The sequence below is a fragment of the Podarcis gaigeae genome (assembly GCF_964106915.1).
Source record: "Podarcis gaigeae genome assembly, chromosome: 3".
NCBI classification, from domain to species: domain Eukaryota; kingdom Metazoa; phylum Chordata; class Lepidosauria; order Squamata; family Lacertidae; genus Podarcis; species Podarcis gaigeae.
In genome coordinates this window covers 75,736,481-75,750,689 of record NC_139680.1, presented here as the reverse complement: position 1 = coordinate 75,750,689, position 14,209 = coordinate 75,736,481, and the positions used below count along the sequence as shown (strand labels likewise).

Genomic DNA, 14,209 nt, shown 5'->3' with positions numbered 1-14,209 from the left:
TATTAAGTTTCAAAACAGCCTGGATAGCTCGGTTGGTTGCAGCATGCTGCTGTTAACACCAAGGTTGCAGGTTTCATCCCTCAGGGGCCCTTCCAACTCTACAATTCTATCTGTTCTAACATACAAAATAGACAATTCCAATCAAAACCAAAACGTTGTTTGTAAATAGACAGCTACAAAACTCAACACCGCCCCAAAACTGGCCTGTGGGAAAGTTTGTTGATGCAAATCAAGTCCAGATCATGCTGCTTTATGTAATAGATCTTAAACAATTTTTATGTTCTTATTTTTCATTTTTAGGTTAAGCCATGAGTTGGTTGAGACAACCAAATGAGATGCCACCCTGAACATGCTCAGTCACAGTTAGGATGCCTGGTAGGGGACAAACATATTTCAGCAATACTGGTGAAAATAATAAAGTTCAACCAAACCATTGCAAAAGTGCCTTTCTTCATTTGTCCCTATGCCACTTTTACCTTCTGAGTTTCTTTAGAAGTGCCATTTGCCACACTCTTTGTTCCCACAATGTAGCATATAGGTTAGTACGATCCTTCCAGGGCCTGGCAATGATGAAGCTATCAAAAGATGGTTAATTGGGTGTTTCTGAAGCAAATTCCAATCCAATAAAATCCAATGACATCCAAGCCAATGAAAATTCATATAACCTTTGTCCCAAATATAACAGTCTAGCCATAGTGTGGTTTATGCACTGAGTTCAAATCCCTTCTTTTGGATTCTAGTTGTTTATAAATTCCTTGAGATCCAGTTAATTTGTACCTATTTAGCAAATAACCCATATCTGTTTCTAAATGCTTAGTCTTCTTCCTCACATTCCTCTTAAAGCCCAGCGCCTTCTTTCAGACACTGTGTAACACCTGCTTCCCATAAAAAAAACCTCATCTACCTCATCTCTTTAAAATAATGTTTGGAGCATCCTTTAACTTTTTTTTTGGTAAACTGATTAGTTATTGAAGTGGGGTTAAAGGGCCATGGAGTTGAGATAGTGATATTTTACACACCCTGCTGGAGGCAGCAGGTACATGGGCATAGTTCCCAACATTCTGAGATTTTCTCCAGGGAGCACTTGAAGGATCATGATGGGCTGCTTGTCATGGGAGGTGTCTTTCAGAGGCCTCAGTAGCCTGTCGTCTTCTTCCTTTTTTGAGAACCATGCAAAATATTGCACAATAGGCACAAATTGCACAGAAAATTCAACCTCTGAAAGGAGCATTTTGAAACAACCCACTAAAAATTCCTCAATACTTTCATTCTGTTGTTGTTGTTTAGTCATTTAGTCGTGTCCGACTCTTCGTGACCCCATGGACCAGAGCACGCCAGGCACTCCTGTCTTCCACTGCCTCCCGCAGTTTGGTCAAACTCATGCTGGTAGCTTCGAGAACACTGTCCAACCATCTCATCCTCTGTCGTCCCCTTCTCCTTGTGCCCTCCATCTTTCCCAACATCAGGGTCTTTTCCAAGGAGTCTTCTCTTCTCGTGAGGTGGCCAAAGTATTGGAGCCTCAGCTTCACGATCTGTCCTTCCAGTGAGCACTCAGGGCTGATTTCCTTAAGAATGGAAAGGTTTGATCTTCTTGCAGTCCATGGGACTCTCAAGAGTCTCCTCCAGCACCATAATTCAAAAGCATCAATTCTTCGGCGATCAGCCTTCTTTATGGTCCAGCTCTCACTTCCATACATCACTACTGAGAAAACCATAGCTTTTACTATACGGACCTTTGTTGGCAAGGTGATGTCTCTACTTTCATTCTACAACATCTCAAAAAGTGAAAATTAACCCGGCAAGGGAAGCCTCTTTTGAAGATCATAGTCAACTGGCAGATTTATTCAGGGCACAGATTTTATATGTCTTCTGAGGCCAAGGTGAGTCCCTTTAATTATGGCTCAAAGAAAAAATCTGTCAGTGTCATTACAATGGTCAAGAGCCAGACTACCAAAAGCAATTTGGGCACTGACTTTGAGGGCTAGAGATCAGATGAGTCAGGAATACTACCCACACAAACACCAGATTTGGGAAATGAAGCTCAAGCTGAGTCCGGCAACCATTGGAATCTGACACTTTGAACCTAAAACCATGGGTAGGCAAACTAGGGGCCGTATCTGGCCCAATCGCTTTCTAAATCTGGCATGCGGATGGTCTGGGAATCAGCATATTTTTACATGAGTAGAATGTGTCCTTTTATTTAAAATGCATCTCTGGGTTATTTGTAGGGTCTGCCTGGTGCTTTTACATGAGTAGAATGTGTGCTTTTATTTAAAATGCATCTGGGTCATTTGTGGGGCATAGAAATTCATTCAGCGATGCATTCCCCCCCCCCCCAAAAAAAAATATAGTCCAGCCCCCCACAAGGTCTGAGGGATGGTGGATCGGCACCCTACTGAAAATGTTTGCTGACCCCTGCCTAAAACCCTTCAGCCAGGATGCCCAGACACTATAGTCCAGGATCCAGGAACCATCACAGAACCAGCATCCTTGCTCCTCACCCAAACACAAATGGCCTTGTGTGCCATCTGTTCGCCACCACAGGCAATGTGCTTGGCAACGGAGACACAACAAAATGTCAGGTTCCAGGCCAGAGATTTGCTCCTTAAAGGATCTCCATTTTCCAGTAAGGGGGCAGAGCCTGGTGAGGTGGTAGTCAAGCTGAAAAACTATATGAGCTCAGCAACTAGTCCTTCTGAGAAGAAGTTGTCTCCACCTGAGTTTCTTCCCTGAGGCCTGTCCAAGGTACTGACTTGGACTTGTTTCTGACTACTTTTGTTTTCTGACCTATGGCTTTCAAGTGGGTACAAACTCCTTGCTGGTCGGTCCCCTGCTCTAAACTCATGCTAGATAGCTTCAGACTCTCCTATGGACTCATCTTTGCCAGGAGTGTCCAGCAATTACACAGATTTTATCTGTTTCCATTGCCCTACTCCCTCAAATAAGTGAAGTGGTGCATTAGCAAGAGGTCAGCCCCACAGGACACATTATAGTGGTCCATTCATATTACAAATAGTGTGTGAGATATTGGCCAGGTCCCTGTACATCAGGAAAGGGCGCAGTAAAAATGATAGGTAGAAGCAGTAACCAAGAATTCTTAGAATCCAAACTAAGAAAGTGTTGAAAAGATCCCCTATAATGCACAACTACTCAATTAAAAGAAGGCAAATCCCATCACTGGGTTTCTCCTCTCCAAGGACCCCCAAATGTCATCACTTCTGCCTCATCTGCATTCAGTTGCAACCTATACATCCTCATCTAGTCCATTGCAGTTGCCAGACACTGGCTCACGGGACAGCTTTAGCTCCTGGATCTTGATAGAAAAACAGAGCTGGGTATCATCAGCATGTTAATGACATCCAACTCCAAAACATTAAACAGTTTCAGCCACTGACTCCATGCAGATATCAAAACAGAAACTTGCGACACTCCACAAGCCGTTTTCCAAGGGATTGAGTGGTTATTTAATTTGAATAAAGCCCTGTTTCCATATTTCAGAGCTGACAGGATGGGCTCTTGAACAACCAAGCTGCACCATTATTGAATGCAGAAATTCCAGACTTACCTCCTGGTAACATGGCGTCTTCTGAACCAACATGTTTGGAGAAAGGAAAATGAGAAGAATGAATATGTTTCCTCCTGGACAACTCAGGAGGCATGTTATTGTGATGTCACCATGCAAATGCAGAAAATTCATAACATGGAATTTGGCACCCCTTACAGATGATTCGTAAAATGGAGCAGGAGGGGGAATCTTCCTGTCTTTTCGTATGATAAACACACAAAAATAGGCACACTGTAACAACCATCAGTGCCCTGAGATATTAGAGAAATATTTTGTCAGACTTTGGAAATATGAAAACATGAATCATGATCAGTGTAGTGTAATACATTGTATTGATTATGGTACATATTTATAGCACAGTCCAATACAACTCTTCTCAGAAGTCCCATTAAATTCAATGGGGAATACTTCTTTGTATGTGGGAATAGGACTGCAATCTGGTAGGAACATCAGCATTAACTAGTGGCGGTGGTTGTTAAAAGAATCCTATAATAATTTATTATAATAATAATAATTTATTATTTATTCCCCACCCATCTGGCTGGGTTTCCCCAGCGACTGTTCAATATATTCTTTATTATATTCTCACAAGTACAGATTTAACCCCATCCATCACGAGTAAGCCTAATCACTTTAGTACATTAATGGTATTAAGAAATAACGAACTATACCTTAGCACCAAAATTAACATACTGTATTGGCCTGAATATAAGACTCACTTTTTTCCTCAAATTCCGACTGTGAAAAGTTAAAGTGTGGCATATATTCGTGACATTATGGTATGCAGCCAGGAGCACAGGACAAACAGCGCCAGGAGTGCAGCAAAGCGGTGCCCGCCCCACACATAGTCCCCCATCCTCTCTCCCAAGGTCAGGAAGGGAGAGAGCGAAGAAGGGGAAAGGCCACTGGCAATGCAGCGTGGCTCCCCTCCCCCCCAGTGCCCAGTATGCAGCCAGGAGCAGTGAGGAGCGGAGTGGCTTATACTCCAGATTTTTTTATCCCCCCCCATTTTAAAGGTGTGGCTTATATTCAAGCCAATACAGTAAATAGCATTATGGCTGCATCCTAACCATGTCTATTCAGGAGTAACTTCAATGGTGTTTACTCCCAGGTAAGTGAGGTTAGGATTCTGGCATGGAAGTCCACTTTGCTTTGATTAATACTGCTACATGCCACCCCAATCTCAGAGCAATGAAAGATTCCAGGGGTCCAGGCACCTACCCAGGGTCTGTGTTTCCTTTTGGAAATGAGGCACAGCGGAGACTGTGGTGTCTTTATTATATATGGTTTATTTACACATATATACCACCTGAGCCTACAACTGAGGGGTTCACAGCATTAACACACCAAAAAGGTCTTGTATTTCTCATGGTTGCAGCCTTGGATGCAAACAGAAATCAGCCATGGCTCTCTGACCCTCTGCTCTAGCCTTTCACAGCCTGCAACCATTTCCCTCCTAGGTTACATCACCACCAATTGCAATCCTAAACTCTCCACTCTGCTTTGTCTCTACTAATTATCTCAGAGCTCAGGGAGGGGGAGAGTCTGACACAGAGTCTTCACTTTGTTACTAGCCCATTTCCTTCGCTCTCCTTTAATGGCCTGTCTCTCCTAAGGAAGCTGGCCTGACTTATATTTTAATCATTGCTTGATTCATGGTTTTAGGGAAGTCTAGCACCCCAAACTCACACAATATGTGCAAATCTCTTTTGAAGTTGAAAGCAATTCATTAAATCATCCAGCTGTATGACATTTTCCTGATCAATTCCTTGTATTGAAGACAAAAGCTTCTTTCGCCATTTAATCTTACAATTTTTATTTGTAAAGAAGCCCTTTATGCCACAGTGACCTTTCATAAAATTCACATTTGATCCAAGCTTGAGCACTAAGCTGAAATCCTTTCCTAAATCTGAAGAATTATATGTTTTATATAATAATCACCACAGTGCCCCCCCAAGACAACCGGAAAGTTCAGTTGATCTGCATTTAACTCCTCATGTCCCCACATCCTTTTGAAACGACACACACAGAAAGAGGGCAAGTTGACCCCCACCCACCCATCTGTTATCAGTCTTGCTATACTGACACAAAAATATAAAATGCATGGCATATACACACGCGCGCAATGGGTCAGCGCATCTGGCTGTTAACCGAAAGGTTGGTGGTTCTAGCCCACCCAAGGACGGCTGTGGGCAGGGTTCCTGCACTGCAGGGAGTTGAAATAGACGACCCTTGGTGTCCCTTCCAACTCTACAATTCTATTATTCTAAGACAGCTGTGGAAAAGAAGGAGCAATAAACTAGCCAAATAACAAAGGCCATCTCTTATTTACTTTGATAATACAAGATACAAAAACCCACTGATTCCTAGAAGAGGAATCAAGGGGTTAATTCCAGAGTACAACCTGAATCCTCCCCAGGCAGTTTGAGAAGGTTCCCTGTGACAGAAAGTTGAGGACTGTGTGTGTGTGTGTGTGTGTGTAATATAGAGAGAATGGTGACTGCTGCTGTGAAGGAGGCAGGGATAAACAAGGGACTTACTTTTGTAGCTGGCAGCCCAGGGCTGGTAGCCGTAGTAGCCAGTAATCCGTAGAATCCTTTCCTCAATGGAGGTGAGCCCCACAGTCGCACTGGTGAGGTCTTCCACAGATCGGGACCATTTCAAATCCTCTTTGATCGCCTCGTCCACCACTAGGTATTTCAGCTGCCGGAGTTGAGGGCTGATGTCTGACAGCCTCCTGGGGCTGACGTCTGGAGATCTCCTCATGCCACTAGAGGCAGAGACAAGAGAGGTGGGTGAGGAGAAGGTAAGGCAAAGGCGAATGTAATAAACGCAAACCCTCTCAGGAACAAGGTGTTAAGAATGCAACAAAGAGGAATAGAGGCAGCTTCCTTAGAATCCCAGAATTGTAGAGTTGGAAGGGACCCGCAGGGGTCATCTAGTCCAACCCCCTGCAATGCCTTTTGTCAAGCCCCACCACCAGTCCACCTAGCTCAGTACTGCCTACACGGACTGGCAGCGACTCTCCAAGGTTTCAAGCAGGCGTCCTTGCTACCCCTACCTGGAGACGATAGGGATTAAACCCGGGACCTTCTGCATGCCAAGGCTGCGGTCCTTCCCCGCCGAAGGCACTGGGCACAAAGCGCAAACCTCAGCCTAGTTCTACTACTATTTCGCCTAGTACAACGATTTGTGGAGGGGGTTTTCCCCCCTCAGAAAACGTGGGGTCTACTTTGGTCTTCTGTCAATAGGCGCCGAGCCCCACCTGCTGCGAGCTCGCCCGGACGGAGCCCAGCGCGACGCCGCTCTCCGCGCACCCCGAGGGGCTCGAAGCTGCCGCGAGGAAGCGCGCCTTCCTCCTCCGCTCCCCGCCGAGCTGGCCAGGAAAGGCTCCGGGCGAACTTTACGCCTGTCCGCGCCAAAACCACCACCTCCCTCCTCCACACAAGCACGCCGCTTCCTCCGCTTCTCAGACCCAGCGAGGAGGAGAAAAGAGCGCGGCCGGGAGAAAGTGAGCAGCAAGCAGGAGGAGAGCTGAAAACTTTGCTCCCAGTGTCCCTCGTCCTCCCTCACCGGGTCGGCGGTGGGTCGGCGCCAAGGCGCGGCGGCGGCGGCGGCGGCGGCGGCTGCCCCCCGGGAGAAGGGGAATGGCTGCGTGAGGGAACCTTTGCTGCGCGCGACGTCCCCCACGCCCAGCCCCCCGCCGCCCCCCTCGCCCCCCACTCACATGGCGACGGTCTTGCCCCTGGCCGTGCCGTTGGGGAACTCCCGAATCCCCATAGGGAAGAGCAGCGGGGGAGTGGGGGCTCCCAGGCTTCAAGGAAGGTGCAGCCGCCCCGGGCTGGCGGGCTGGAGAGACGGGGCGGCGGCCCCCGCGCGGGTCGCCAAGGCGGGAAGAGGAAGGAGGACGGAGCCGGAGCTAGCGCTTGCCACCGCCGCCACTGCCGCGCAGGCACGGAGTTTGGAGCGGCCGGCGAAGAGCTGCTGCTGCCGCCGCCGCCGCCGCATGAGAGTCCGCCTGCCTGAGTCCCCAGCGCGGGCGAGGCGTCGGCTCCCGGCTGCAACCTGCTGTCCGTGTCTATTGCTGCTGCTGCTGCTCGCCACCGCCGCCGCCTCTCCAGCAGTGAAGAGAAGGAGGAGAGCAAAGCTCGTCGTCGCCCCCCTCGCAGGCAAGCGCCGCTCTCGTTCGCCTCTTCTCGGGGGGAAATGCCGCGCGCCCCTCAGGGGGAGCCCGCTCGCCCTTCTCCTCTCGCTTTCCCTCCGCGCGGTGAATGTGGCGCGGCGGCCGACAGGGGGAGCCCGTGCGCACTTCGTGGGGAGGGGGAGGGAGCGAGGCCGCCATAGAGAGCGGCGCCCCTCCTCCTGGCTTGGGAAGAAAGGCAGCGGCTGGGAGGCAGCAGGCGCCCTCTGCGAAGGCTCGCAACACTTTTCTCAGATTACTTTCTATTTGATCTCAGCGTGGAGCGGGTTGTATATTCTTGAAGAGAGAAAGGGGGGTTTATGCGTTCATTTCCAAAGGGGTAGGAGAATTAGCTCGCGCAGCAATAGCAGTCAGTCCTTACATTTGTTATTGGTGATGAGGATGATTTTGGAAGGGGGAAAAAAGGGGGGGAGGAAGAAGGGAAATATTACGGATCCAGCTCCCTCATAAGTTGTGGCGGCCCTGAGTGAGGTAGCCGCATTTTGGGTGTCAGGAAAGGGCACCAAGTGGTTAGTCATTTAGTTAGCTGTAATTGTGTTTTTTACAACCCAGGAGTGAAGAGGCGCTTGTGGGATTTTCGGCCTCAGGTGCCAAATTGACTTGGCTGGCCTTGGGTACTGTGCATCTTGTCTTGGAGGTGCAGCGAGAGGAGATTTGCTGTCCTGCTGCAAGCAGCAAAATGTCTTGGGCCAACCTGCTTGGTGATTCAGCCATTTGTCATAGCAAAGAGGATCCAAGGTGGCAGAGCACCTTTACTGCATGCAAAATGGCCCAGGTTCAATACTTGGCATCTCCAGGTAAGGTAGGGCTCCTGTCTGAAACCCTGGAGAGCGACTACCAGGCTGTGTAGACAATTGAAGGGTCTATTGAAGGGCCAATGGCAGGTTCCTATGTTCCTGTCCCCCCTCCCACTACCCTGCCACTCCATGCCTCTAGAGAAGGAGGGAGAATGAGAATGATCTTCAAAATGAGGGTCAATTGAAATCAGCCCAGTAATGCTTACTCAATCAGCCAGTTTTTGTGAAAATCCAAATGGGAGCTGAAAGCTCCTTCCTTTGACCTTGGGATCTTTCTACTGCTTCTTCTATTACATGGCAAATAATGACAGCAAGGCCAAAAGCAGAAGCCCCATCAAGAGGCAAGGTGAGGCAGCTGCCTAAGCTCCCGATTGTGCCATTAAAGGAGGCAGAATGAATTCTATATAGGCAAATCTGACCCAGAATGCTTTGTGATGTTCTCCTGCCCAGTCTCCACTGAAATTAGTGTGAGCTGCTCAAGAACATGGTGGTGCTATATTCACAACGTAGAAAGCTGACTTCTACTGCATCAGTACTCACTGGCTGGGAGGAGCTCTCCAGGGTTTCAGCCAGGGATCTTTTCCCAACCCTAACTGGAGATGCTGAGGATTGAAGCTGAGCTGTTTGGCATGCAAAGCAGATGGTCTACAATTTTGGGGTCTTCATCAACTTTCGGAGTGTTCTGGTTTTTACTTTTTGAAATATGGCAGCCCTGGCTGTGGATAATTTCAAGAGGGATGCCTTACAGCAGGCTAGGCAAAAGACGGATTGGAACCTACTGGTAGATTTCTGAGCGATTTGCAGTAAATTGAATCCCAGCTGTTTTACAACAAAATGGCTTTTCCCACCTAAAGTAAGATGCTGAAATGAAGAAAGCTGGATGGGAGAAGGGCTGTAGGCTGGTGGTGCATGTTTGCATGCAGAATGCCCCACCTTCAATCCCTGGCATCTCCAGTTAGGGTTGAGTGATCTTCCTGCCTTAAATCCTGGAGAACCACTGCCAGTCTGTTTGGGCAATGATGCTAGGCTAGATGAAGCAATGGTGTGACTCAGTATAAGGCAACTTCCTATGTTAACTCTTGTGTGTAAGGACTGTAAGTGGAAACCAAATGGTTCTCCTTCATCTCCTCCCCCCCCCCGAGGTTCCTTCCAAAAGAATAGGAGGGGAGGGTGCAAATTCACTCTTCCCTCCCGTAATGCCCACACCATCTATTCCAGGGAGTCCCAGCCATCCAGAACAGATTGGGACGCAGCAGTGCGGGGGTGTGGGTGGGCAGAGAATCAGCAAACATTCCCTCCTTCCTCTTCCATTAATAGTTACTTCAGCTGCAGCAACTGGATACAACTCTGTGAACTCAGTACAGTTATAATACTGCGGGGAAGGTGTTACATATTCAGAATGCATTCAGAGGCACCCTGTTTTGTTTTAAAACTATGTCTGTGGTAGAATGAGCTTGGGGGTCTAGAAAAAACAAAGAAGATCAGACAAGCCTGAAGTCTGCACCCATGCAGGTATGGCCATTTTAAATCCCAATTCACAAGCTTGTATGCAAAGGGCCATTCCAAATATTTGCTGCAAAATGTTTACTCGAAAGGGAGCTGCAGGCAATGGTGGATCCCTGACTTCTAGTGTGTTACCTGCATGGTATACATTTGCCATAGCAATGCATACTGTTTTAAGCATTGTAGGTGTACATTTGGAACATTTCAGGCTTACACCAAAAATGGCGTGTGTGAAGTGGACACCCCACAAAACAAGTGCAGCTAATCCAGGTAGTATCTTTTAACATGGCTTGTCTCTCATAAGCATTCTGTTTTCCTGATAACGGTGCAGTCTCCAGGGTCCTGTGTGATTTACATCCCTTGCTGCTTTGGGATCAATAACACCAGAAAGATTAAAAAGCTGGTGAAAGCAAGAAAGCCTACATAGCAACTTCTTGATATGCTGCTCATGGAGGAAAGTGAGAATGACCCTAAAGTGTCATTCTGCAGCCCGTTTGTCTCTGATAGCCATCAAATACAGCAGCCTCTCGAATTCAGTTTCAGCAGCAGCCTGGAACTTGGTCTGAAGCAGAGGCAAGCATCTCAGTGGAGATGGGGCTGAGCTTGAGACAGGGTTGTGACTCTTCGTTCCTGATACTTGGTTGCCAAAACAACATGGCGGGGGGGGGGGAGCACTCACCCAATTTCTACCCTCTGCAAAATTATGAAAGGCATTCAAGTCCTCATCTGCTTCTTTTGCTTTTGTTCCTCCACCATGTTTATTGGTGATGCATTACAGAGGAACAAAATATATATTCCTCTGACAGCTCCTTATTAACGGAGGACCTCTGGTTTTTTTAACTGTCCAGTAAAAACGGCAAACAAAATCCATCCAAACATGACCTTAGCACTAGGAAAATGAGACAAGATTCATGCATGTATCACACCTAGTGGCCAGACTGCATGTTACATTAAGTGTGCAATTGCATTTAATGTACTGTGGTACCTCGGGTTACAGACGCTTCAGGTTACAGACTCTGCTAACCCAGAAACAGTATCTCAAGTTTGCTTTGCTTCAGGATGAGAACAGAAAGCGCGTGGCAGCAGTGCAGTGGCAGCGAGAGGCCCCATTAGATAAAGTGGTACCTCAGGTTAAGAACAGTTTCAGGTTAAGAACGGACCTCTAGAACGAATTAAGTTCTTAGCCAGAGGTACCACTGTATATCTATTTTGGGTTTTGCCTGTAAATCTTTGCTGAAACAACAAACTTGTCTAGTAGGGCCCACTGGGAGTTGTCCAAGGTCCTGATATTCCTGGCCTGACCCATTGGAGCCTCCAATAGCCATTCCCACTTTCCCTGTGGGCCTCATGTCCCAGCAGAACAGAATAATACCCCTCTCTCCATACAGCACCATCCCGATCCCCCTCCCATACTATGACACCAGCCAAACCCATAAGACAAACAGTTACATTGAACATGATTGTATATTTAACATAGCATGTAGTTTGGCCCTCAAATGGGAGATGTGATATAAAGGAGCCTAGCTGATCTAGCTGATCAACAAGGTACTTGTGTGCACCAAGAGATCAGGAAGGCAAAGAGGATAATTTTAAAAATTTTTTTACTTGTAATGAGATATGTCATGTGGCACCCTCCCTTCCTTTTTCCTGGCTGTGTGAGTCCTCTACTAAAGTGTAAGTTATTTCCACCGGCAGTGTATAGTTTCTCCTGGTTCAGCATTCTTTTGAACAGAGGTATATACAACTAATTGGCGCAGTGAAGTGAGACACTGGTTCAGCTCACATCTCCGTCATATTCTGTTCCTCTGACATGGAGAAAAACAACAAAACTTGTCATCGTCATGCAGGATAGAGTTCTACATTTTAACTCTGGAAAGATTCATCTACCTGATTTCAAGGGGATGAAGTTGTAGAACACATTAACTGTGATCTGCTTGCAGGGCTGGAGTAACTGATGGGCAACAAAAATGCCCACTTCAGAAGGAAAATTAAAAGGATCCTATAAACATAGAGTTGGCAGGGGGGTCTGAAAGGCCATCTACTCCAACCCCCTTGCCAATGCAGGAAATCTGCTCCAGCATCCATGGCAGGTAGCCACTCAGCTTCTGTTTAAAAACCTCTAATAATAGGTCTATTTTATTTGATTGTTAGAGGTTTCTTGTAGCATGTAAGTACGTATGAGGCATGTGGTAATGTCTTGATCATCTTGCTTGTGAAAACAGAGATAATAGAAGGCGGATCAATCTGTAGTTATCGGTCTTGTTAATAAACATGGTGGGGATGACACAGATCTAAACTGGTATGCTTAGACCTGGATGGATCTCTACCTAGTGTTTTATTCTGATGGTTGCAAAGTAAGTATTTCAAAGAAACAGCAGAATAACTATCAATACGCTATGTATCAATATTTTCTCTGGAGCCCAGAATCATGTGGCTATCCTCCTTCAGGATCTTTAAGGAGACATTTCTTTGAAAATGGCATTGTTCATGTTCATCTTTATGACTACACTACCTGTTCTACAAGACATTCACCTTCATTCACTTTGGCTTGTCAGTGTTTTCCCCAGGAAGCAAACATTTTTTCACCAAATAAATGAGTCAACCTCGAGGCGGATAGTATGACTGGCATGACAAAAATGGCAATTTAGATGTGCTTAGACCAGTGTTAGAAGATGCATTATGTCATCTTACCTACGTTCAGCAGTACATATGCAGAGTAAAGACAACAGACTAAGTATATTTCTTTTAGTCTGCACTGTGCATGCCATTAAGGTAGGACAGGACAAAGGAAGCTACTTTAAAACAGAAGATATACTATGCCCAATGTATTTTTTACATGTGAAATACAAAATAGTTAATGCAAAAGTCAAGGAGTTTCATATCCAACACTCCTGATTCCCCGTTAAAATACAGGCTACAGCAACACAGTCCAAAGCAAACTGCTATGAACGTCCTATTGAAACCAATACTACTTATTTCCAAGACAGGCTTCTTATAAAATATTTATATTCAGAATTGCAGCCTGATCTTTTCAGAGAGGTCTCACTGAGTCCAATGGGACCTATTCCAAGTAAATGTGCACAGGATTGCAGGCTTCAAGCCCAACACCTCCAGTTCTTTAGATAAGTGAACCATATGTGGTTTATTTGCTGAGGCATGCCACAATACTACACGTAATATAAAAGTTATTTCCGCTAAAGGACAGAGAGCTTTTGGCTCTCCAGATGTTGTTGGATTCCAACTCTTAGAGATTTTAAATTATTAATGGTTTAGAAATGCTTTTAAATAAATAAGGACATATGACAAGCCTGCTGCCTCAGGACAATGGCCCATCTAGTCCAGCATCCCGTTCTCTGGCTACCCAGATGCCTTTGGGAAGCCTGCAAGCTGGACATGAGCGCAGCTGCAGTTTGCTCACTGGTGCTTCCCAGCAACTGTTACTCAGAGGCATAATTTCAGATGGCATAGTCCATGGTCTGGGATTATGCATGTTGTAATCCAGCAGTATCTGGTGGGTCACAGACTCCCCATCCATTTTCGATTGGTTCACCTGGATCAGTATTTCCTGTTATCACTCCAAGATACCAGGCAGCCCCCCCCCCAACCTTCTATCCAAGAGCCTTTATCCGGAATTGATGGTTATTTCACCTTGTACCTCGGGCATGCAAAGCATGTGTTTTGATAGTTTATTGCCAAGTTCTAGATTTGAAAAGTATTATTAAATAATTTCGTCAACAGTTTAATCCAACACTATTTATTGAGAATCAGTTGAATTCCCATTTTTTTATGGATAGAGGCTTTAAAGTAATAAATAGTATTGATTACTGGCAATGATCATTTTTGTGCCAATGTGAGTCATAATATTTGTGAGCGTGGGGCTAATTCAATAACCCAGCAGCACTGGCTTGCTGCTATTGCTCTGACTTCAGACATGGCTAAACTAAAGCAACTATGTAGGAGTTTCATTCAAATATATACGGTATATAATGTGAACCTTCCCAACCTTTTGTTCAAAAGAAGGCTCCTTGCTGTCCCCTGGAAGTTTAATAGGAATGGCATTCTCCTCTCTGCCATTCTTTTCTCCTGTCACAAGACTCTACACCAGTGTTTCCCAAGCTTGAGTCTCCAGCTGTTTTTGGACTA

General features: G+C 46.2%; 1 protein-coding gene across 2 annotated transcripts in view; it reads right to left on the bottom strand.

The window, feature by feature from the left end:
- Nucleotides 1-7,840, bottom strand: part of SLC35F3 (solute carrier family 35 member F3) — a 95,108-nt gene extending 87,268 nt beyond the window's left edge. Inside the window, exons 1-3 of one of the 2 annotated variants that reach the window (XM_083732533.1) lie at nt 7,293-7,463; nt 6,106-6,335; nt 3,566-3,586 (exon numbers count right to left, since the gene is read on the bottom strand). In XM_083732533.1, the coding sequence (XP_083588659.1) occupies nt 3,566-3,586; nt 6,106-6,335; nt 7,293-7,345 (304 nt within the window). In that variant the 5' untranslated portion in view covers nt 7,346-7,463. Of the gene's footprint in view, nt 1-3,565; nt 3,587-6,105; nt 6,336-7,292 lie in introns of both variants that reach the window. The other variant, XM_083732534.1, reaches the window with a different exon arrangement.
- Nucleotides 7,841-14,209: the final 6,369 nt, after the last annotated feature.